General features: G+C 27.2%; 1 protein-coding gene across 4 annotated transcripts; it reads left to right on the forward strand.

Annotated features, from left to right (window-relative positions):
• Positions 1 to 935: 935 nt before the first annotated feature.
• On the forward strand, positions 936 to 25,095 carry LOC112590989. 4 transcript variants are annotated; one of them, XR_003114484.1, is made up of 33 exons: positions 936 to 1,043; positions 1,114 to 1,237; positions 1,374 to 1,417; positions 1,489 to 1,612; positions 1,739 to 1,782; positions 1,854 to 1,977; positions 2,114 to 2,154; positions 2,226 to 2,349; positions 2,480 to 2,523; positions 2,595 to 2,646; positions 2,731 to 2,765; positions 2,836 to 2,887; positions 3,025 to 3,153; positions 5,992 to 6,097; positions 6,171 to 6,392; positions 6,479 to 6,540; positions 7,619 to 7,707; positions 12,223 to 12,301; positions 12,651 to 12,739; positions 13,577 to 13,774; positions 13,866 to 13,923; positions 14,066 to 14,215; positions 18,782 to 18,896; positions 18,960 to 19,202; positions 19,282 to 19,535; positions 19,623 to 19,788; positions 20,393 to 20,519; positions 20,941 to 21,048; positions 21,473 to 21,643; positions 22,057 to 22,228; positions 23,580 to 23,665; positions 23,743 to 23,896; positions 24,798 to 25,095. XR_003114484.1 is itself a non-coding variant. In XM_025334607.1 (30 exons), exons 1-29 carry the CDS (start codon positions 987 to 989, stop codon positions 21,638 to 21,640), a joined length of 3,228 nt encoding a protein of 1,075 aa, XP_025190392.1. In that variant the 5' UTR covers positions 936 to 986; the 3' UTR covers positions 21,641 to 21,643; positions 22,057 to 22,451. The 4 variants fall into 4 exon arrangements, 1 of the variants encoding a protein (XP_025190392.1); XR_003114485.1 differs by having other exon boundaries at positions 22,057 to 22,224; XR_003114486.1 differs by having other exon boundaries at positions 22,057 to 22,121.
• The last annotated feature ends 455 nt before the right edge of the window (positions 25,096 to 25,550 follow it).

A 25,550-nucleotide genomic window follows, 5' to 3' on the forward strand; every position in this document is an offset into this window, starting at 1 on the left:
CACCCACGCACGCGGCCAGTGAATAGTTCCGAGTCGGAGCTCGTCGCGTTCAGTCTTCGGTCGTCCGCTCCAACTTCTGTTAGTTCCGGTGGTCTCCGTTTCTTCGTCTCCGCTCTCGTCCTTCCGGTGAAAAATTCAAACCATTAGCTCTGTCCGCCGGACTTTTGACGAGTCATAAACGCGTCTTCCGACGTTGGTCGTCGTCGTTCTCTCGAGCGCCATGGACCGGCGCGTTTACCGCCGTCGGAACAGACAGGATACGCCTATTACCGGAATCATTGCTTTAGCCGCCGCGATCGCATTACTCTTCGTCCTGATCGTCGTCATCTTCACAGCAATCCGCCATGCGTTGTCTTTGCGTCCGCGTCGTGCTATGTAACGTGTGCCGTGTACCTACACACTCGACTCGTAAGTTCATTTCCTCGCTTGTTCACTCACACTCCGCGTTCGCACCTCGATTTCTATGACGTTAATTTTTTTTTATCGGTTGGATTGTGTCAATTTTTTTTTCGAATAGACCGAACGCCCTAAAATTACGCCGAAACTGCAGTGACCGATCGTGACCCAACGACTGTTACGAGTACAAATTGAATACCTATTGATGTACATGACAGGTATGTACTTACCACATATATTCAAATGGTAGCGATAAGGTAATAATTCACCAAGAGAAGAGTTTTTGTTAGTCAACGTCATTTGTTAATGTTTTTGAAACGACTGCGTACTATTACGCATGATAATCCATTAGCAGCTACAAAAGGCCATTTTGAAATATGATTAAAATAAATAGCTGTGTATGTTAATGTTTAAATGTATTGCTTCTCTTCTGAGAATTGGTTAGTGATCAAACCAGAAGTAAAAGAAATTGAAAGAAGTCTAGGTATAAGCTTCAAGTTAATTGAATATTGTAACAATTATTCAGGATCGAATGAAAAGTGACGAACATATAGAATATTGATTTGCACCAGATTACTTAATTCAAAATCATGGATTTATCTTTGAAAAAAAACCATGACGAGCAAAATGAAAAACATCATATCACGGTAAATTTTAAATATCTTAAATTAATACTAAATGTATGGATTTAAATTTTTGTATCAAATTTATTTATAGTCTATTTTTCAACCGAAGAAAACTTCACATTTTTCTTCAAAAATCTGTCAAAGTACATCAAATCCACATTCAAATTTATACTCATCAAATATTGCTTCAAATTCCTCAGCATTTAAAACACAACGTAAGTAAATTTAAATTTTTAATATTCATCATTTTATATCATGCTAATTTGATGATAAAATTTCAAATGTAATATAAATATATTTGATATTCTAAATTAATTTATTGATTTTGATTTGTGTATTTTCTTTATTCAGAGATTAGAGGTGTTCAAACAACAAGCAATACTAAACCCCCTGATGTAAGTTCTATATTTCCTTTGAGAATATAAGTTATACAAAATATTCATTTTTATTTTGTTCAAATTTATAGATAGTATTGTTGCCAGCGACTTCTTCCGATTTTACTCCTGCAGACTACTCAAATGTGATATATTCTCATTCAAATGAATATTCATCGAATTCTGCTTCAGATTTTTCAGTATTTACAGCGCAAAGTATGCAAATTTTAATTTTTAATCTTTATCACAATATAATCATGATAAAATTTCATATGTAATATTAATATATTTAATATTCTTACTTAATTTACTGATTTTGATTTTCATATTTTCTTTATTCAGAGATTAGAGGTGTTCAAACAACAAGTGATATTAAACCTCTTAATGTAAGTTCAATATTTCCTTTGAGAATATAAGTTATACAAGATTTTCATTTTCATTTTGTTCAAATTTATAGATAATTTTTTTGCCAGCGACTTCTTCAGATTTTACTCCCGCAGACTACTCAAATGTGATATATTCTCATTCAAATGAATATTCATCGAATTCTGCTTCAGATTTTTCAGTATTTACAGCGCAAAGTATGTAAATTTAAATTTTTAATATTTATAATTTTGTATCATGCTAATTTAATGATTAAATTTCATTGTATTATGAATTTTTTTGACATTCTTACTTAATTTATTGATTTTGATTTGCATATTTTATTTTTTTCAGAGATTAGAGCTGTTGAAACAAGTGATATTAAACCTCCTATTGTAAGTTTTATATTTATTCTGAGAATATAAGTTGTACAAGATTTTAATTTTGATTTCGTTCAAATTTATAGATTGTTTGTTCATCGGCAACTACTTCACATTTCACTTTGCCACATTACCCAAATATGTTATACACTCAATCTAAAGAATACTCATCGAATACTGCTTCAGATTCCTCAGCATTTGAAACACAAAGTATGTAAACTTAAATTTTCAATACTTATCATTTTACATCATGCTAATTTAATGATTAAATTTCATTGTATTATGAATTTGACATTCTTATTTAATTTATTGATTTGATTTGCATATTTTCTTTTTTCAGATATTAGAGTCATTAAAACAAAAAATAATACAATACCCTCTGGTGTAAGTTTTTTATTTCCTCTATGAATATAATTTGTAGAAGACTTACATTTTTGTTTCATTTAAATTTACAGATTATTTATTCACCGGTGACTACTTCACATTTTACTTCAAGAATCTATTCAAGTAAATTATATTTTCATCTGTGTTCTTTAATCGAGTAGTTAGTTTTATAAGATGGGTACTTACATATTTTTTTTTTTTATTCAGGAATCAATAAAACTGAGGAAGTTAGTCCTTTAAATGTAAGTTTTGATTGTCTCAAATTATAATTATTGATATTGATCTTAAATGTTTTTCAATTTATCTTTACAGCCTCCTTTATCATCAGTGAATACATCGAATTTTTCTCCTATGGATAACAAAGGTATATCCATTTAGACTTATATTATTAATTGTCTTCTATTTTACATCATTAAGTACTTATTCTTCTATAATATTTACATTTTATAATTGGTATGCATAATACCTTACTTATTTTTAATTACATTTTTTTTTTTTCAGGAATCAGCCCTAAAGTTATAGAGTACGTTTTAGAACGCCAAAAAAGTGCTGCTAATCAAAGTTTAGTCGATAAAGTGGATATTAATTGCACTGTGTGCAGCACCGATGAACATAATCCTGTCAAACATGGTAATTTATAAACATTTCATATTAAAAATAATTTTTAAGTAGAAAATTTGGTATTTATTATTAAAAAAAACTTGATTTTGTGATTTATATTTATATCTACTTGTATAAAATACATGATTAACCTGTCGTTGGTGACGTTATTTTTATAACACCGTTAGTGATGTGTTAGTGAAATGCTCACCTATTAAAATATAAATATGAGCCTACAAATTTATATATCGCGGTACTGATAAATATCAATATTGAACTGCTAAAGCATAATAATAAAATAATATAATAATATGATAATAAAATAACTAGATAATATGGTAAGGCGATCAGTGACGTGCGAGCATAACGCTAACATATACATTATTATTACATGTACGGCAATATTGGACTTCAATAACTTTGTTAGTTTATTTATAATATTTAATGTTTTTTCCGTATTTATTTTCATGAATAACTCAATGAAGCATTTATATAATATTGTCAAAATTGAATGAAATATAAACCAATGGTTCTAAAAATATTAAATGTGTGAGCGAAATACTCATAGCATCACCAACGACGGGTTAAATCATCTAATTGTACTTATCTTAATCAATCATACAAACTAGATTTCATTAACTGACCCTATTTTTCTGGGTTATGATTAGTGATGGACATAATCGAATGATTAGTAATGGAGACATTTTCATAATCGAGAGAATCTCTCGAAAAATCACTCGAAATTAAAATCGTTTTTTCGTATGTTAAGAATAATCAAATATTATTACATATCGAGATAATTGAAAAATTACTCGAAATATGAATAAACTTATAGTAAATAATTATTAGTTAAATGTTGCTTTTTTTATTTACTGGTTTAATATTAATTAAAAATTAGACTATAATTTAGGAATAATAATAAGTTGGTAATAACCATTATAATGCATTATTAATAGGTGCTTTAAATAAAAGACAAGTTTTTATTTTTTTTATTTAATAATTATTATTTAAATTTTAAATAAATCTGTTGGTTTAAAACACTGTAAATTCTTAATTATGAAGGTAATAAATACATATAATCATAAATATTAAATATGTACTACATTGAAAATTGTAATGTCATATATAAACCATTTTTCAGATTTAAAATATACCTACTAAATAATCAATTACCAGATAATAATTCAAAACATTTCAAAATTCGATTACGTTACTCATATCAGAAATTACTCAATTACTCGACTATTTTACTCGTAATCAAAATTATTTGATTACTCGATTATTTTACTCATAATCGAAATATCTCAATTATGAAAAACAATCGAGATATCTCGATTATGTCCATCACTAGTTATGATCATGAAATTGACTGTTCCAATATTACTTGACTCTAATACATAAGTTCTACTCTAGTTTTAAAAATATTTACTCTATACCTAAAATAAAAATAATCTTAACAACTTAAGACAGTTTAGAATTGTTAAAATTATGTCTTTGTTAGGTCTTAGATTTTATTTAATAGTTGTTATAGGATTTGTTAATTTTCATATTGTTAAATTAGTTTTATTTAATCTGATTTAAAATTAGTAAAAGGTATACTATACAAATAAAAATTTTATTTAATTTTTCATAATTCAATTATTTTTTCAATTTTTATATCATAAAAGTAATTTTTATAAGTTAATTTGTTCAAGCTAAATTTATCAATATAAAAAGTTTTTGCTTTAAAAGTTCTTTATTTCATAAAAAAAATTATTGAGTGTTAATTAATATTTATTTTTCATGAATAAAATTGAAAATGTAATTTGAATCTTAATAGTAAGTTTTTTAAATTTTTTTCTCAAATAACAATTCTTTGTATACTTATCTGTGTATGATTTAATATATTTTTTTTCTTTATATACTCTTACAATATTTATATTAGACTGTATAATATTAATTTACATTGCACATGGAAAAATCTTTTAGAAATTACAATATCAATATGTTGAATCAAAAATTGTAAAATATACATCATATACTTCTTACTCACTCGCTTATTAATTTATTTTATTATTTTATTTTTTTTTAAATTGAACTTAAGCCCGGCAACTAGGGCCATTAGCTGTTTGTAGGGGTTATGAACTCTGGTAAGGGGTAAGGTTGGTACGGTAGGTTGTATTTTACGATTGTTACGGTTGATAGCAAATACGTGCATGTGTGGCAAGGTTTTTAACCACTATGATCCCGAGTGGTCACCCATCCGGGAGCTAGTAGCTGTGGTCGTTAGTTACTCTCAGTCGCATTCCGCGACTGGTAGCAGCCAATATGCCATGCCAAGCCACTATTTTATTTTTTATTTTTCATTCTATTGTAAATAAATGCAATATAATATTAAATAGTTTATCAGTATGATTATAATCATGAAAATAAAAAAATGTATGTATAAATAATAAATTAGAACTCAATAGATAACTAGTATTACAAGACGTATAGTATAATAAGTACTAATATTGTTTGTATCTCCAAAATATTTCATTTTTAATTCATTTATTGACAATAATGGCAGTGTTGCTATTTTTTGTGTTTCAGATAAAAAAAAATTTCACAACATACTAGGTATCATTTCTTTTAAAAATTCTTTTTAACATTCTTTTCTTTTGAATGTAGAGATTTTGTTATGAATTTTTATTTCTCTTTTGTTTTGTGTTATAACATTGATATATTGTTATTATTATTATTATTATTGACTTTTCATATAGAATTTCACTCACTTTTTTTTTTTCTGATTGCTGCATATTTGATATATTATTACTGATTAGTTTTTAGTTTTTAGTTTTGTAATTATTCATAGTTGGTATATTCTAATAAATCTTATTATTTTATTAGTTATTATTCCTGAAAATGATCAAATTCCACTTCAACTGCCCAGCATGCCTAGGATACAAGAAATACCTGAATCAACACAGCCAAATATCTTAGTAAAATCTAAAAGGTAAATATTTATAAATAATTTTAAAAAAAAGTTGTCATTATATTTAAACAATTTTATAATTTTATTGTCATAGAGTAATAAGAAGATGTATACCAAATGTACCGATAAGTAAACATAAACCTATTAACAAAAAAATGTTTCAAGAATCAATTCAAGTATACAACTTCAATAAACTTAATAAACAAAATAAATCAACTAAACCAATTGAAGTTTATCCAAGTTCTTGTTCATCCATTCAATCATCTTACTCAGTAGGTGAAAAGAGCGCATTTAAACCCTATTATACACAATCAATGTAAGAATTATAGAGATTTATTACAATTATTTTAACATTTGAATGTTGCATTATTTATATGTATATAATAATTAAATTATTTATAGAAAAAATTCAACAAACTTTGAAATTCCGGGGAAAACTGAATTATTTTATCTTCCAATTTACGGTAAATATTAATCATTTAATCAAAATTATAAATATTTTTACTATATAATCATTTAAAATAAAAAAAAAATAAAAATATTCTTAAACCTTATATATACTTTAAGATTTATTCTTGGTAATTTAATTATATTTTATAATATGAGTAAACAGTATTTTTAAGTATTTGATATTTTTACCAAGATTGTAAAAGGCACTTTTAAAATTGCATACAAATACATAAATTTATAAAACAATGAACAAACATTTCAAATATTTAAATACTTTTTAATTTTCTTTATTAAACTGTAGACACGAGTAAAAAATAAATTTTTAACCAATAATTATTAATTAAAAATTGTTATGTTATATTCATGTACCATTATAAATTTTTATCTAACAATTATTAATGTTTATGAATGAAATATATAATAAATAAATGTTTAATAATTTAATTATGCTTATTAATAAACTTATAATTATGATAAAACAATCTGAATTATAATGAACAATTTTTTTGGATTTTAAAAATAATTTGTATACATTTATTTGATTTTTAAATGCAATTATATCTAAAATTCTAATAATTCATCACTTTTCACATTTTTTTTTTTTTTATCATTGTTTTATTTTATTTATAATTAGATACTATAAAACTATTAAACATTTATTTATTATATATTTCATTAACAACAGTTTTTCGTTCATTTGGTATTAAAGTATTCCAGAATTAAATATATATTTTCAGCATAAACTATCAAGTCTTAGTGATATTTATTTGTGACATGACAATTTTAAATTATTAATTACTTATTACCAATTATAAAATTAATTTTCTCATTTACTTGTACAATTTATACGTAAAATTGAAAAGTGTTGAAAAAAAGCATTCAAATATATGTGACAAATATGTCAAATATGTATATGATCATTTTCTAAATGGATGTATTGGTATCTTTACTAAGTATACTCAAACGCAATTTTTTCAGATTGTCTATTAGTTATTATTGATAATACGTTATGATTGGATCTTATTAATTGCAATATACCTATGAACATATTTTAAATTATTGATTATAATTTTTACATTTTCTGTTGATTAGATATATCAATGTTATCTCCATTACAAGCTACTGATGAAACTGATAGTCATTCTTTTGAATTACAAGATGGTCTGGAGTTGGAACCACGTGTAAGTTTTAAAAAAGTCACTTTAATTATAGTTAGTTTGTTTCTTTATCATCAGAGAATTCGATGATAAACAAATGGTTTAGATAAATTTTCTTGAGTATGTTTTAAATAGTGTGTGGTCAGTAAGGAGGCTTTTGGTATTTTATGGTTATAAATAATTGTAATGTACTTGCATCTTTTTTTAAGATTTCAATTAAAATGCTTAGATAGTTAATACTCTAGATTATTTGCATTAGTATTCACTATTTTAGTGAAAAATAAAAGTCAACAGTGTTGAAATAAACATATTTAACTAGCAGTTTTATATTTATGGTATTAACTTAATGTCAATTAGCTTATTATTATTTTTCCTATAGTATACTATTAAAACGTAATTCTTTTGATAAAAACATATATATTTTTTAAAACTACTGTGAAATTTTATATTTTACAATATCCAGAACGTTATGTATGCTAGAATTATATCAATTCAAGTATAAAACCAATTGCTTTCTTGCTTCACATTGATTATCAAACATAATAAAACAATATTTCTCTGTAGAGGTCAATTGAGAATTACTACTCTATTAAATATATTATTAATTAGCTCGTTTCATTGGCTTATAATCTAGTCGAACCTACAACTCGACATAAGATTTTTACATGAAATGTTATAAATACGTAACACTGTCCTTAGGCGTTGTATTCTAGTGTCTAGCGATCCATTAATTATTTCTCTCTTATCTCTCGGCAGTATTTACTTTGCAGAGGTCTCATCCGGGCCTTTTTTTTCTTTTAAATTGGCACTATGTTGTTAGAGAGTAGATCTTTTTGTTGATGGAGGAAGACAGTCAGTCGGTAGGCTACCTACTTGGTACTCGAGTGTTGGACGACTGCAGTCGCACGATCACAACAAGTAACGATATCAATAACGCATTTAACTATACCGTCGTCGCGACGTGCAAAAGAGTAGAAGAATATCGGTTGACCCTCTAGTCGTGATAATTAGGATAAAATCGAGCGCAGATAACGCACTTGGAGGCGGTCGTTCGGTTTCCAGTCGCCTCCGTTGTCATTTGTTATTCGACCAGTTAAAACGGTTACAGTTCAATTACGGTCGTTATAAAAGGGGGGGGGGGGGGGGGGGGAATAAAGAAAAAGTAATATGCGTATGGAAAAAAAAAACAATCGACAACCGAACGAAAACAAACAAAAAACTCAAACGACTTATTGCGTGCCGTAAAAGAGCTGATCGTCGGCGGCCACATTGTCCAGATATCGTTGTTGGTACTTGGTACCGATTTGTCCGATGATCGATCGGGAAATCGTTTTTGTTTTTCGATGCAATCCCGACGGCGTCACGTCGCGGTTTCGCGCGCGTTTTCGTGTTTGTAACGACCGCCGCCGCCGCCGCCGGGAAACGCTAGTCGCCCGCGCCCCGCGGTACTCTGTGCGACAGGTCGGCGGAGCGGGGCAGACGGTCGTCGACGCGCATGCGCCCGGCCGCGTTTGTGCAATAGATTATCCAGCTGCCAGCCAGCAGCACCGTCGGAACAGGCGGCGGCGGTCCCCGACACCACTCGGCGGCAGCCAGCGAGAAAGCATCGCGACGAAATACTTGTGCGCGCCACCAGTGTGTTGTCTACTCGATCCGTACCGCCGCACCGTGCATGTGACGCGCGCGCTAATTTATATTCCAATCGAGACGGTCGAGCAGCACCGAGAGAAGAGACACGCACGTTTCGAATTATTGTGAATCGTTATTATTATTATTGCGTTACAATTGCTGTGGAGACGACGACGACAACGACGACGGGAAGAGAAGGAGACGACGACGACGACGACAACAACAACAATAACAACAACAAAACAACAACAACAACGACGACGACAACACGACGACACGGCGGTGGCGGCGGCTGCTGCTACTATAGAAAACGACCGTTTCACTCGCTCCGCGATCAGTTCGAGCGATATTTCTGCCAATTATTATTTCTATCGTTGCACACGTAATATACGCTCACACACACACACACACACACACACGCATACACATAGACACACATACACACACACACACAATATATATATACACAAACGCCATAATAACAACAAATACGAATACATAGACCAAAAACAGTACATGATATACTACCGAGAGAGTAATCTCTCCGTACGGTAATCGAACGATATTTTATGCGTTGTCGGAACGCGAAACCGTCGTCATCGTCTGCCTCCCAACCGCCGTTCCTAGCCAACACGCTCGTTCGTCGTCATCATCGTCGTCGTCGTCGCCGAGTACTTAACGGGACACAGTTGACGCAGCAATCGGTCGAGCGGGCGTGCTAAATACGTCGTAGACGTCGTCCGGTGGTGTACGTGTTGCCGTCCGGTCGCGCGCGATGCCGTCCGTCGTCGTCGCCGCTTCCGCCGCCTCCACCACCGTCGCCGTCGCCGCCGCCGCGTCGTCCACCGGCCATCGCGCCGTCGTTGTACACAGCCCGTTATTGTACGCTCGTTGCGTCGTCGTCCGGTCCGGCCTAAGTCCGTCCGGCGGTCTGCGATAGCTTTCCGAGTGGCCGCGCACAGTCGGTCCAGTCTATACAGCAGCAGCCGCCGTAGCCGCGCGCGCCCGACGCCGCCGTCGCAGTCACTGTTACAGTCGTCGTCGTCGTCGTCCTTGTTGTTGTCTCGTACCGTTTTACCGGCGACGATTCGCCGCCCGACCTCGCTCGCCCGCACCCGTTCAGCATGAGTGACGTCGCCGAACAGATCAAAGACGGCAGCAACATAATACTGACGGCCAGTCCGTTCTCCAACATCGGCAAACAAGACGTCCTAAAGAGCGCCGTCGACGTGCCAGCCACCGTGAGTATCGGCCAGTCGGCCGCCATCCTGTTTAGGCGACAGGAGCTAGCCCGCCCGTTTTCTCTCTACCCGTCCGCCCGTCCGGCGCCGCCGTCGTCGTCGAAAACGTCCCATGCGGTTCAAACGCGGCGCCCTCCCCCGCGCCCGTCTCTCTCACAACGTCCTCGACCGAGGGGGTTCGGACCATAACCGCCGCGAGAAAAGAAAGAAGAAAAAAAAAGAAAAACGTTCGACGACGGGTGTACCTTAACCCCGTTCTCAAATCCTTCCCCAAAACGTCGTGTTGTATTGCGGTTGTGATGGGAATATTTGTCTCGTGCTGTTTTTCTGAGGTACCCGCGACACGACGGGGTTCGTCGTTAGGTATGACGATCGTTTTTTTCTTTCTGCTCGTCCCTCATGTCGTGTTCGCGGTTTATTACAACTTTGATGTCGGTTTTTCGTTACTAATGCAGTAGTTACATTGGTACACTTGTAACGTAACTGGCATCGGTTCGCTCGAAGTCTGTCGTTGATGGCGTCAATATAGGTTTTCCGTATTTTCTAACGATATATGTTCCATGAAAAACACGTCTAACAGACATAATCCCAAAACCATCTCTGTAATGCGAAATTAATGTTGTGCAATTATTTGAAAATTAATTCGTTTGAAATGGCATCACTGTAATTTCAATGTTCATGTCTTACCATTTTACTCAGTGGCAACATGGTACTTACCTACTCATTAGGTATAAGTTTCTACCTATAGTTGGTCGAATCATGGTTTTAAGTGTTTCACTTGTGCTTCTACATTTCGAATAGCTACACGCTATGTTTTAAAATCACAATTTTCTATAAAATAGTATTTTGAAACTAACATTTTTTTTTCATCAGAATTAATTAATAATCATTGTCTTAATAATTAACTCTATGCCATTTTCATTGTTTGATCTAATTTTTATGATTAATTAATTATCCATGTCAAGGCAGTATGTAAGCCTCTCATTTGTTCCTATTAATTTGTACTATGCGTCTGTGTCATCTTCTCTGAGTTGCCATTGGTGTTTAAAAAACAAAATTAATAAGTATCTATTGAACAGTTTATACATAATAGTTTACCCTTTAATTTCAGACAATGGTATTGTGTTCCTCTGTAAGTTTTCAACTGTTTATATTTATGTAATATTTTACACATGAACAAAAATATGTATCTTCAATATTTTAATTTATGAAAATGTCACATTTTATTTAAATGTTCAATTCTGCAGAAAAAATAATTGTAATTACAACATTCAGCATTTTATAAACATTAATTAACATCAAACAATATAAGTATGATCACTATCATTTCTATGAAAAAATGAATAGTTTGACTCATTTCTAGTAGTACACAACTTAAATATTTAAAATAAATTTACTGAAATTATACATATTTAATATTGTTTAATAAAATAGGTGTAAATTGTATCTAAATTTGTACATTACATTACACTAGGGAAATGTTATTGGTACTTAAAATTATAATATATTGTTATTTTAGATAACAATATAAAATATACTTAAATATTTCATAAGCTATTATTTTTCATGTTAGCTTCTATATATTGAAACTATGTATGGTTATTAATGTTAATCCTTAAAGGGAAAAAAGTTAAGTTATATTATGTATTAATTAATTTTTTTTTTCCAGGCATATAGAATGTGCAATCCTTCATCTCATAATATACCATTAACTCAATTTACACCCATTGGAAATTCAATCAAACCAGGTTAGTTTATATTTAAAAAACATGCTAATGCTGAGTTGATAAATATTCAAAATATTTTTAACAAATCAATAACTAAAATAATTTCTTCATTTAAAAGATAAAAATTTTACTATTAGTAATTCAGCATAAGTATTATAATAATATAATAGTAATTAGATGTTTGTATTTAGTTATATGTTTTAAGCACTGCATAATTTATTCTTTTGTACCTCGTTTACTTTACTTAAAATATTTAGTTATGTATTTTACTAATTTTCATAGATATTAGAAACAAAATTAGTGTAGCTTTTTATTTTTATTTTATAATATAAATATCTAATACTTAATTATGTCTTTTTTTATTAATAAGGTATACCAAAATTGTCAGCTCATGAAGTTGGAGATGAACTTAATATTTGTCCTGTAATATTACATCCTTCAAAACAATTGGGTTCACAAGTAAGTCATGATATTTTTAGATATTAATGCTTAATGCAGATGATACATTGTCGGTATTTGTTAGATATGCTTTAGTATTAGACTATTTGTACAAGTTACAACTAGTATACTATTCACTACTAGTACACTAGTATACAATTATTACTAAGTAATAAATTTTAATATTTATAATATAAATATACAGAATATTAAATTATTTTAGATTTTGATTGTTTTGTTGTAGTATTTTTATACTTTTTAAACTTGATATTTTATGGTTTTTATAATAAATTACTAAAATTACTTAGGATTATTTTAGAATGCAATTCTAATTGTTTTCTAATTTAATTTTAAAATAGCAATTAATTAATTATTTTCAATTATATCTATTTAATTTATTTCATACTGATCTCACTATCATATCCAATAAAGCACTATTTTAAAAGATTAGGTTTTAATTAACTTAGGCATGAGTAAACTAAATAATTGTTTTTAATCAGCTCATAACAGTAAATAAATTTATCTATTATTATATTTGTGAAACTAACTAATATATTATTAATCCAGTTCTTGTATTTAAGAGTCATATCTGTAGAATGTGTTTTTCTGATAAAATAATCAACACACATTTTTATGTGGGAAATGATGAATCAACATATGAACAATTAAATTTACATTAAAAAAAAAAAAAATGTCATCAATAAAACCATAATTTCTGTTACACAATTTAAATATATTTATGTACAACTTATACTTGATAAAGCTTTTTAAAGTTTATAATATAGTGGTTGTGTAAGAAACTTTGATTTAAACTTGAAATATACATAAACTTGATCGTTTTTTTTATTTATTTAATAGGTTCAGATGAAAAGTGATGGGCTTATTAAAACAATTGGATTTGCACCTGCACGATCTCAAATGACAGCTCAAGCGCAAAACCGTATTGTTACAACATCAATGCAACGTTCTATTATGGAATCTCAAAATGTTTCCCCTCTTATAATAACACCTACATCGCATGTTATTCATTCGTCAAATGAAGTTGTTCCTGCTAAAGTATGTTTTCTATTGATACAATTATTAGTATTTTAAATTAAGGTACCTAAGTTTTATCAATTTTAACATATTTATTTGATTTCATTCACAGATTGTTCCAATACCATCAACTCCTGCTGTATCACATTTTTCTGTAATAAATAAGACAGGTATGTTAAACAATATATTTAAATTGCATTTGAATGTGTTAAATGATTGTGATATATCTTTTATTTACACATTTTTTTTTTCATTTAAAAGTTTAATATTTGTTATTAAATTAATCATTTACATTTTAATATTTTGTTATAGGTTCTTATGATAGCATACCTGAATATACAGGTATACGTCAAAGTTTGGTGCCAGGCACACCACCAGTTTATACTCAGAGTGATTTTGCTCGTTTTCCTCCTAAAAGTTACCACCATAAAAATGCTGTTGTTAATCCTGCAGTTATTCATGGTAATTATGACAAATTTATTTAAAATTATTTAGATCATAGAATGGCTTTAAAATAGAACTATTTTACGCTCATAATTTATTAGACATGAATAATAGTTAAATATTTTTCATGAAAAAAATTTATATTTAGTAAGTGTACCTCAATCTCAATTTCATTATTAAAAATTTTCTTGGGTGAAGGGAGGGATAAACCATTTAAAATCAAACTAGAATATACAATTTCTTGTTTTACTTAGAATAATTTTATTTGTTCTCTTATATATTTAGTTATGCTTATTTATTTCTCAATACTCTTGTATACTTCCAAGTAGATTATAGTACTTGTAAAAACTGATATTCATCATTGTATACTATGATCGTTTGTAAATAAACCTTAATTGGTTAGTTGAAAGAAATATAATAATTTATCTTAAAAACTAGTTTAAACAAATGCTATGTTACATGTTTGCCTAAAGCTATGTCAAATATTTAGTTAAAATAAAAATTATACTATTTTGTTATCGATATAAAAAATAGTATATTAGTTAATATGGTTTTTAGTACATTCATATTAATATCAAAGTTATTGTTTAAATATATTACAATCTTTACCCTAGTAATCATACATATATTTGATTATAGTAACTGTTCTCAGAATTATCTTTATTCTTCTTTTTTTTTAATGTAATTTGTTAGTGATCACGTCTAGTTCAATATTTGAGTTTATAGTTTAATTTAATATTTTAATCATTAACAAATCTGTTATCTATCATTAGTGGTGTCGTTATTTGTTTAATATCCAAAAAAACGATGAGTTAAATTGTGAATTTTACTTTAACAAATGATAAACTAATAAATATTGCAGTTTTGCTAAAAAATGTAAACATTTATAATTTTTTTAATATTTTGAAAAGAAGTTCCATTATATAATTTTTTAATATTAATAAGTATTTAACGGTATCACAATCCAATTCTTCAATTTATTTAGATTTAGATATTTTTACGTGTCTATAATCATCAGAAGTTTTTAATTCAGTACGAGTTTGTTTTATACAATTTTTCATAATTTTAGTTGCATAAAAATATCATGATAGTTATGTTCTTTTTAAGAGTGTTTTCAGCTATGTATAATAGCATCATTATAACACATTTTATCGAGACATATATTAATGCTTTTACATATCAATCTTGAAAAGTCATGTTAATTGACAGGTAATAGGAAATTATTGTTTAAATAATAGGATTTAGTATGATATGTAACATATTTTACAAATATTTCCAAGTATATTTTAGCATAATCTTACATGTTTTTACATTCATTATGTAATATAATTAAATATTTAAAATGATTACAAACAATATAATGTCCATTCCAAATAAGATGACTTGTGTTCTCGCACGTTGGACGTGGCTTACGAGTCGCAGGCCAAACACGTCAGTTAGGAAGTACGACGAGGCGACCGGTTTCGCAATGCGGGCGGTGGCAAGCGATCTACTCCAATTCAAACTGAACGTAATTTAGTAGTTTGCGCATAAGTCATCTTATTTGGAACAAAGTATAGATATTACCTATATAATGAATTATTATTATTGAAATACAATTAAATTCATCAAATTTGTACATTTATTTTTTTTTTTAAGTTGAGTAGCAATTTTAATATTTCAATTTTAGTTACCTAAAATGGTGTAACTGGCTAATCTTATAACTTATAAAAACATATCTTTTATTGAATTTTATAAACTAGACACTAAACATTATTTTTATTAACCATAGAAACACCTTATATTTATACTATTATTGTTTTCCATATTAATCAAATCTCAGCGGGTATGATGTAAAATATTCAAGTTATTTTATATTTACTTACTTTTTTTAATATATCGTAATTGCTTATCATATATTAAAACAGTAAATTGTGTATAAAATAGGCGTTTTTGATCAATTTTACTGTTATTATATATTAGGGCGTAATGTTTGAAACGACAAATTAAGTTATATGTCAATGATTAACTGACATAATAACATTTTCCCATAATTCTAAGATAAGTTGCTTCTTTTCTCCATACATTTTTCTGTCATCTGCTTTTCTTTCCTAAGTATGAATTATATCTTTGATCTTTCTTTTTTTTTATTTTATTTTATTCGACTCTAGGTCTTGTGTAAAATTTTCTCTCCAAAACTCCTCGTTAAAATTGATTTTAGCAAAATTTCTAAAGATAATTAGTTATAATTTTAAGAGATATAGGTGAGGTATTTGGTAGAGAAAATAATTAACATGCTAAAATTATTAGTTAAGTTAGCAAATTAAATTCGGTTTTAGACTAATGCGTCCTATTTTCTAAAAATTAAGTGAATTGCATTCCAATTGTATTTTATTATTAATTAAATAATTCCCCGTGTTACTAAATCTAATATTATTGGGTAGTTTTGGGTAATGTACATTCATAATGAATATTTATTTTGCTTATAAAGGCACACTGTTAGTTATCATTGTTACCTCATTATCTTTAATCCAGCAAGTAAAAGTCATGATAGATTTCATAAAATCCATAATATTATAATAATGACTTAAAGTGACAACTGAAAAACTAAACTGTGAATGATGATAGTTGTATAAATACTATCTAATCCATTAAGTTAAATTCAAATAATCGTAAACCTAAAAAATTGATAAAATATGTTGAATATTTAAATCATCTAACATTGAAATTTAACTTAAGCCTTTGCTTATCAATTGAATACAAAATGGACTCAATTAACAGAATTTGATGAGTTCTTGGGTTGATTAATAATACTATTGTTAATAAATATAGCTAAACTATAATTATCTTATGATTACTTATCTATTGTAATATTAGGAATCAATGTATAGTTGTCAATATGCATAATAACAAAATGATAATGAGCAAAAATATTTCAAAAATCTTAAATAATAATATTCTTGGATAATTATTTTGTTATCTTTTGGATTTCTTGACAGTGAATTATTAAGATATTTTATAGTTGTTTAAATAACTAATATATACTTATAATAATTTACGTGTTACATTTAAATACGTACTTTAATAAATTGCAACCTAAGATAATATTTGATCTAATCAATTTTAAATATTAGAATAATTATTAATATTATTATTAGCTTTACTTAGTTGTAATAAAGTGGGATTATGATGAAATTTTTTTAAAGTTTGAAGTAAACCGTGTTTTGTAAATCATTTCTTCAACATAAAATGTAATGTCTAAAAATGATGCTAAAATATATAAATCATAGTTCATAATAAATTGATAAATAATGGTCAGACTTAATGCATTTAAAAACTTAAATATATGTTTATTAAATAAAATTTGCATTTAATAAAACAATATGACCTTTTTTTTATTAATATTATTTAACTACAAATATTTGTTATTATTTTAAGTAAAACAGTTTTAATTATACTCTTAAATTTGTTAGTTTTTTTTTTTTTTTACTGAGTTATTTATGATAAATGGTTATGGTACATTAATCACCCTACTAGGATATGAAACCTCTTTGATTTTCCTAAAATACCTTTCTGTTTACATACTGATGCATGATTTAAAAAAATAGAAATTATTATCTTTGAATAATTTCCATATACTTCATAATTCTTACGTATTACACTAATAATAATAAATAAATTTGTTAATTTCACTTATAGTTGACCTTTTTTTCTATTCAATTAATTGTAACAGTTATATTTTATTTATGTTCAATAACAATTAAAATTTATTATTTTTATTATTCTTTTGAAGATAAAAGAAGTATTTTAATTAGAATGACATCACATCAACATGTATAAACTTACAATATTATTTTATTTAACAGTTTCAGTTTTCTGTAATAAGTAATAGTATTAGAGTGAATTGACCTATTATACGAGCACTATCAATGTTTTTTTGAGCTATGAAAATTTTTAAATTGTAATATTTTATTTACATTTAACGCTAAAAATTTAATATCCTTAAACAAGTCCAAAAAAAACTTACATATTTTAAGATTAATAATTGGTTAATTATTCATTCTATTTTAGTTCACTACTTAAAATTATAATTATTTAATACAATTTTTTGTTATATTTTTATAAAACTATCATCATGTTAGATGTTGTATACAATTTAATAAACTTGGGGCAAAATGAAATGATTAGGCGAGGACATTTTTGTGTCCCTTTTTTATGTAGATAGTTTTTGATTGGTAATACACACTCTACACTAATAGTGATGTTTATTCATGTTTGATAAAGTGGTTTCGACTACAGCCACCATGTGTGACTAGTCATTTTATTTCAGCTAAGGTCAACAGTTAAGTATTCAAATTAATGTGTGATAATATTGAAAAATATTCATTTTTAACACATCATAGTTAAATTAATTTTAAAATCCTGAAGTATATGGACCATATAATTTATTATCATTAAAATAACTTGTAATTTTTAACTGTTGTAAAAACTTCTATTAAAAACTAATTTTGCAAACTATTTTAGGCAATAAAAATAAAAAGTTTTGACAGGTATATTTCTGAATATAACTTAATGTTTTTATATGCAATATTTTTTTTATTATAGGTCCCATTCCTGGAAATATTGATGAGCCGTGCATAAATATACCCAATAGTCAACATGTATTTAAACCAATTATTTCACCCAGGCCTAGTATTTTAAGGAAGCGTGATGCAGATGGGTAAGTAGCTATTAAGTATTTTTGTTTGTTTTAAATATTTATACTTACATGTTATAAATTTAGTGTACTTAGAGCGCAAAAAAACCTAATACCAATATTAACCAAGCCTGATATTGAAGAATGTCAAAATACAGACGAAACATCACTAAATAGAAATGGATATAGTGAAACTGGTTTACAATTAGATTCACTTGTGGTACCACAAATACCAGAGGTAAGATTACTACCTCAAATTTCTGCCTTAAATAAGCAATCACACATAATGGTTGAAATTAGTCCACGGAAAAAACCTCGTAAACAGCTACTGTAAGTACATATTATATTGTATGATTTATTTTAAATTATTCTCTATTACATGAATAATTGTTATTTGTGCTTTTTTTAGCCCTGTTAATCAAGAAGATAGTCCATTTAAAATAGTTGGTGATGATATGGAGTATGTGGAAGAAAAATCAATAAAAAATGATAAATCCGAAGATTTTACCGATGAAGTTTTCAATTGTAATGACGATTTAATTGATGGCGATGCTGAAGATGAAGCAGAAGATGACTTAGATGATATGGATGTTGATGATGATTGTCCTGCTGATGATGATTATGATGACGATGATGATGATTTCGGGAATGATTTTGGAGACGGTAAGTTAAAAAATTAATAGGATTAATTATATTTTTAATCCAAGTATAAATTATAAAAATTAATATTGTTTTCTGTTTGAATTTTAGAATTTGATTATGTTAAGTCCGATAAAACATTCTTTGAAGAAAATAAAACACCTGCAGAAGTCAGTGATGAAAGCTCAGCTTGTGTTAAACCTAAAAATAAACGACCAACATTATTGGGAAGTTATAAAAATACGTGGCGGGGGGGAAACTCTCACCATTTTCAAAGGTATAGATCTAAAACTTATATTATTTGAATTAATAAATGCAACATTTATGTATAATAATACATCTGTGTTGCGTACTTTTTTGTTTTTTTGGCCACTCAGATGTACCTAATTTAAAATCCAGTGTTACAATTTATTATTAAATGTTCAAACTTTTTTGTATTGTAACCAATATTTTTTACCTATGTATTGCATATATATGTTGTATTTTGCTTACAAATGTAAGACATCACATTTTAGTATGATAGAACCAATCTGTGTTGTTACTTAAAATGTTGAAGTGATCTGACCATTTTTTAAACATCTGTGTTTAAGTGTCGGGCCTTTTTTTTGGATATTTTAAATTATAAGCAGTATTTGAGTATGAAATATCATAAATTAAAATATTGAAAAAAAGTTGACATTTTAAACATTGATAGTATTTTACATTAAAATTTAATTTACTCTTAATATTAAAGTTAAGATATAAACTTTATTCTGCTGAATTTAAATTTGTTGAGTTTTAAATTTATAACTTATAGCAAAGTTCACATTTTCTATTGTGGCAATTATAATAGTTAGCTTGTGATTTTATTATCAATTAATGAATAACAAATTATTTTGTAGGCACATTGATTTTAAAGTCAAAGAAACTAAAAAGCAATTAGCTGATATGCAACAAGCTAAAAAATGGACGTCAGATAGCATATCTGGATGGAGAGTTCGGCACTTATTAGATCAATTTGATGAAATGGTAACTAAAAACATTAATTATTTTGAAAGTAATAATCAAGCCTTGGTTTGTATTTAAAAAGATTAATTTATATTGATCTAAATTTCATACAGGTACAATTACAAATTGTATTTTTTAAGTTACTGTATTTGATGACAAAACATATAATTGTAGTGCATTCAATATATTTAAAGGAAATAATTTATGGTTTATGATATTAATATTAGGTACTAATAAAATATTTGATATTTATAACTTATTATAGTTCTTAAATTTTATAGTGACATGTAATTTGCTATATTATTGGATAGAAATGAATGGGAATAAAATATAAAAATTAGTTTTGACCATACTCAATTATCTATTTATGAGTCCGGCTAAGAACCATAGTTCTAATAGTCATGTAAAATAATTTATTAACAAATTAATAAAAATGTTATAGATAAATATCGAAGACGACATTATTACAAGAATGACTGAACTTATGTCTGGAATTGAAGCTAATGTAAAAGATCTTAGGCAGCGCCATAATCTCATTGAACTCGTTAAAGTATGTATTCTGCAAAAAGTTGTTTAATTCATTATATTTAAGCATTATGAATGTAATCCTTTTTTAATGATATAATTTGTTTTATTATATTTTAAAAGTATGAAACTGATATCCTGCTTATTTGTTGTAGAGAATAAACAACTCAAAATTTTATTAAATACAGTACTTATTAAACTAGCTATATAATTTATTCACATAATATTTTTTCCAATTTTTTATTTTTTACCAATTTAATAATCTAAAATAAAATTATATCCAATTATGATGATTTACTATTTGGATTCAAAATATTGAAAAAACAATTATGTGTTGAATAAATAACTTAAACTATTTTGTACAATTTAAAATAATTTATGAAATAGTATTTTTAATAATTTAATTTTCAATGTTTAAATTTGTTATATATTAATATTTAAATTTTTAGGATAACATTCAAAGAAGCAAAGTATCAAGAGCTCAATTAGATGAAATTAGACAGCAATTGAAAAAAATATTCGACTATAAATCATTGATTGAAGACGTAGTTGATAAATATTGTCCCAAAGACCTTAAAAAGAAATATGCAAAAGTATTTAATCTTAGCAAATCTTAGACGGTATTTTTAATTTTATTTATATGATACATTTTTTAAAATATTTTTTTGTTTTATTAAAAAAAAATGTGTATACTTATTACGTTTTTTTTTTGTCTTAAATTATTAAAATAATTTTTTTATTTTTTATCAAACTGCATATACAATGTAATATATTGTAATAAATGACATTATATAAAATCAATTATATATAAAAATTATTTTTTAATCAGTTTTTCAAAATTTTATTTTTATTGCAATATCATTGTAATCATGGCCGTAATCATCAGAATACTATTTTACTTGACAAAGTAAATCTGTACACATCGAGGCGTGTCAAAAATGGGATTTATTCGGGAATTAGATTATTTGACAAGCTTCGATTTGTCTAATTTTAGTTGATTTTATTGAAAAGTAATCATGATCATTTTTTTTAGATATGTATTGCCAATAAGAATAATTTGATTTACACTGCACATATATCAGAGAAATACCCAATGAAGTATGTTTATTGCAAGTACATTAATGGTATAGAAAATAAATGATTTTCAAGCTTCGATAAAAACTGAAAACGATTCTAGTGAACAAGTAGAAGATTTGTTTATGTTGGTACAAAAAGAAAAATCAAAAATTATTGATTTTAAATTTTGAAAATATTTGATATTTCTTTGTAAGGCTATTGATCTGATTTTTAATTTAAGATGTAAACAATTCTAAACATTGGCATGGTTACATATTGTGTTTTGGACATTTTTGAAGTTCAGGTTAAGGTCTTTTTTGGTGCTCTTTAAATATTAATAAGCTATTGAAATATAATTGAATTAGCTAACCTATTCAAGTAAACTAAATAATTGGTTCATGGTTCCTTATAATTAATAGCTCTGTAATATTGTTTTTCTTCAGAATTTTGCATTTCAAATTATATGTATATTTTACATTTATTTTTGAAATGTGAAATATTTTATTTCACATTTATCACAATAGCTAATAAAATTGTTTATTTTAATTTAGGTATTATTAGTTTTGTTAATTTATATAATTTTTCAAGTAACATCATGTCATAAATATTGAAACAGTTGTTTTTTTTGTTCTGAATACTTGTCAAAAAAATTATTTGTGATATTGTAGTTATTGTAGTGCACATCTGGAAATTTCAAAAAATTTAAATATTTATCTTTTGATTTGTAATGTTAATTCTATAAATATTTTTGTTTCTTGAAATTCACTTATCACTTCATGTATGAAATTTAACCACAGATATGTTTTATTAACTAAAAAGTAGATGTATTTTAAATTATTTGATGATATTGAAATGGACAGAGACTGCTTTTCTAATCAATGCTTGAAAATACTAAAGTGAAGTCGATTTAGACTATTAAAACTTGCCACGTAGAGAATCTATTCAGCAGTATTCTTCAAACTGTTTTGGGAATTTAGTTTGCACTGTTCAGTAGAATTTAAAATTGTACAGATTTTAATTTTCTTGTTTATAACTGTTTGTATGTTTCATATGTCTTTTTTGTGGAACTGTGTACAGTAAATTTTTAAAATCACTATGTATTAAATGTAAAACAACCTAAAATTTTGTGTTCAAGTTTATAAGTTAATGTATTATATGTGTTGCCTGTATGTGTATTGTGTGTATTGTTTGTATTGTTATGTGTTTTGGTGATTTGTTGTTTATACGCATTATGAACAAAAAACAGCTAAGTCTACGATTTAGGTACTAAGATTAGTTTTTGTAACGTTTGAACATTTTAAATTTAAATATCTTAATGCTTACATAGCCTAAATCGATGATTTTATCTGTTCATTAATGCACATATCCATATTAAGCACCTTCTATTATATTTCTCTTTCAATTTAAAAAGTATGAATTATTTTATTACTCATAAAATTAAAAAAAATCATTTTATTTTCCTTGTGTTTCGTGTTTCTAATGCATATTTATAATGTACAGGAGTTTAAATAATTGATAATCAGCTTAAACGGTGCACTAGGAATATTGATCAGATGGGTTATTCAAATTTCAAAATATTAATACAGGTTAAATAAAAATTATTTATACCTTATTTTATATCTATAAATGGATTTTTGTTGATTTTTGTATTCAATAATCGCAGGTCGTGTGTTAAAATGTTTTGGGATTATGCACTATCAACATGGTTGGTGTTGAAGGAGTGAATAATAACCAATGCTCTCCGTTAATGGAATAAGTTACAAGGAGATGAATATGTTGGTTAGGATTTACCATCAAATTCACTTCACCTGTTAAAGGTATTTCTCTTCTAATTTATCGTTATATACGGCAGTGTATCTTATAGGGGCTGGATAAGATGATCATATTCAAGTATCAAAACGTTAATAGAGTATATTGGATATAAGAACACAATGCTCTTATAACTTTTATCAAAGAAAGAATAAAATATAAAAGATTTAAATTTGGTCAAATACCTATCCTAAAAGTATTTGTTAAATAATAATTTTTGTCTTGTAATTCAGGTAGGAAAGAAGTTGAAGCAAACTAATATTTTTTATTTTTAACTTAAAGCAAATATATTTTTGGAAGTAATTGTTTGCAAACAATATATAAAGTAAAACTAAAAAGGACAATGTGTGTAAGACAAATGAAAAAGGTTTATCAATGGCAGATGAATTGTACGAGTAAAAGCTCATAATATTTTATAAATCATTTTTCTTCTCTTGTAGAAAATGGCGTAGGTATTTTAATTTGAAAAGTCATTAATTTTTCTGATAATTCCGTTCATTTTGTTGATTGGTAATTTTTGAACAGATTTGGAATAAAACAATTGTAAATGGAATAAATCACCATTTCATAAGTATCTTAGTCATTCCTACATATAAATACATTTATCTAATTATTTTAACCAAGATTTGTCTGGTCTAAACGCCATTATCTTATTTAAACTTGTTCAATAGATCGGTATCATTCAATTATTGATTGTCGAAAGTAATGTTAAGTATAACATTTGGTAATTGTAAAAACAAACAACAGTACATTTTATGTACTTAAAAAATATTTTCTTAAATGGCAAGCATTTGTTATCCATTTATATTTCCCATTTTCTTAAACATAATATGGTTTGAATTTTAAATGTTTTTTGTTTTGTAATTTTATGATATATTATAAATCATAAATCACCTTATACTATTATAGAATGGCAAAATCAATTTTTTAATTTACAAAATAATACATTTTGGAGCTATCAAGAAGTTTTATCTTTCTGTGGTTAAAAATTGATGTCCTGAAAAGATGTGCTTGTAATCAACCACCTCTGAATAAGCGTCACTTGCATCACACGGAGACACATCGTAGCCAAGGAACCTCCATGTCCAGATTGCAGTATTTTCGTGCAGTAAAATCGAGTGATCTATAGTTACAAATTATTGGTAATAATACTTTGAACTAATACTATTTATGAAATTACTGAAATTCATATATTTAAAATAGGTCTTTAAGCTTATTGAAAATTAAAATGTGGTTAAATGTATATGATCATAATATATTAGTTATTTATTTCAATGTTATTGTTTTATTAAATGAATTAATGAGTATGGGTACAATATTTATTTGTTTATTTAATAATCACAACAATACCTATACCTACTATAGCAGGTATGCTAAATTCAGAAACTTCTCGTTCTTTAGTGTTTAAAAATATTTGATCATATTGTTCTAGGAAATAAATATTGCAAACCAAAAAAGGCAGTATAGCATGTTTATTGATATTTTTATTTTTTATTATTGTAATTACTTATTTACATGGTAGTTAATCTTAATAATATTATAACTAACATTTTAAAATATCATTATTGACCAAAAATCTTTCTTTTAAATTGATTGTGTCACTGGTAATTTTATAATGCATTTTTGGTTAAATTATTATCATCTTAAAAAAGATTTTTTTGA

The sequence above is a fragment of the Melanaphis sacchari genome, unplaced genomic scaffold (genome assembly GCF_002803265.2).
Source record: "Melanaphis sacchari strain LSU unplaced genomic scaffold, SCAv2.0 Contig123_pilon_pilon, whole genome shotgun sequence".
NCBI classification, from domain to species: domain Eukaryota; kingdom Metazoa; phylum Arthropoda; class Insecta; order Hemiptera; family Aphididae; genus Melanaphis; species Melanaphis sacchari.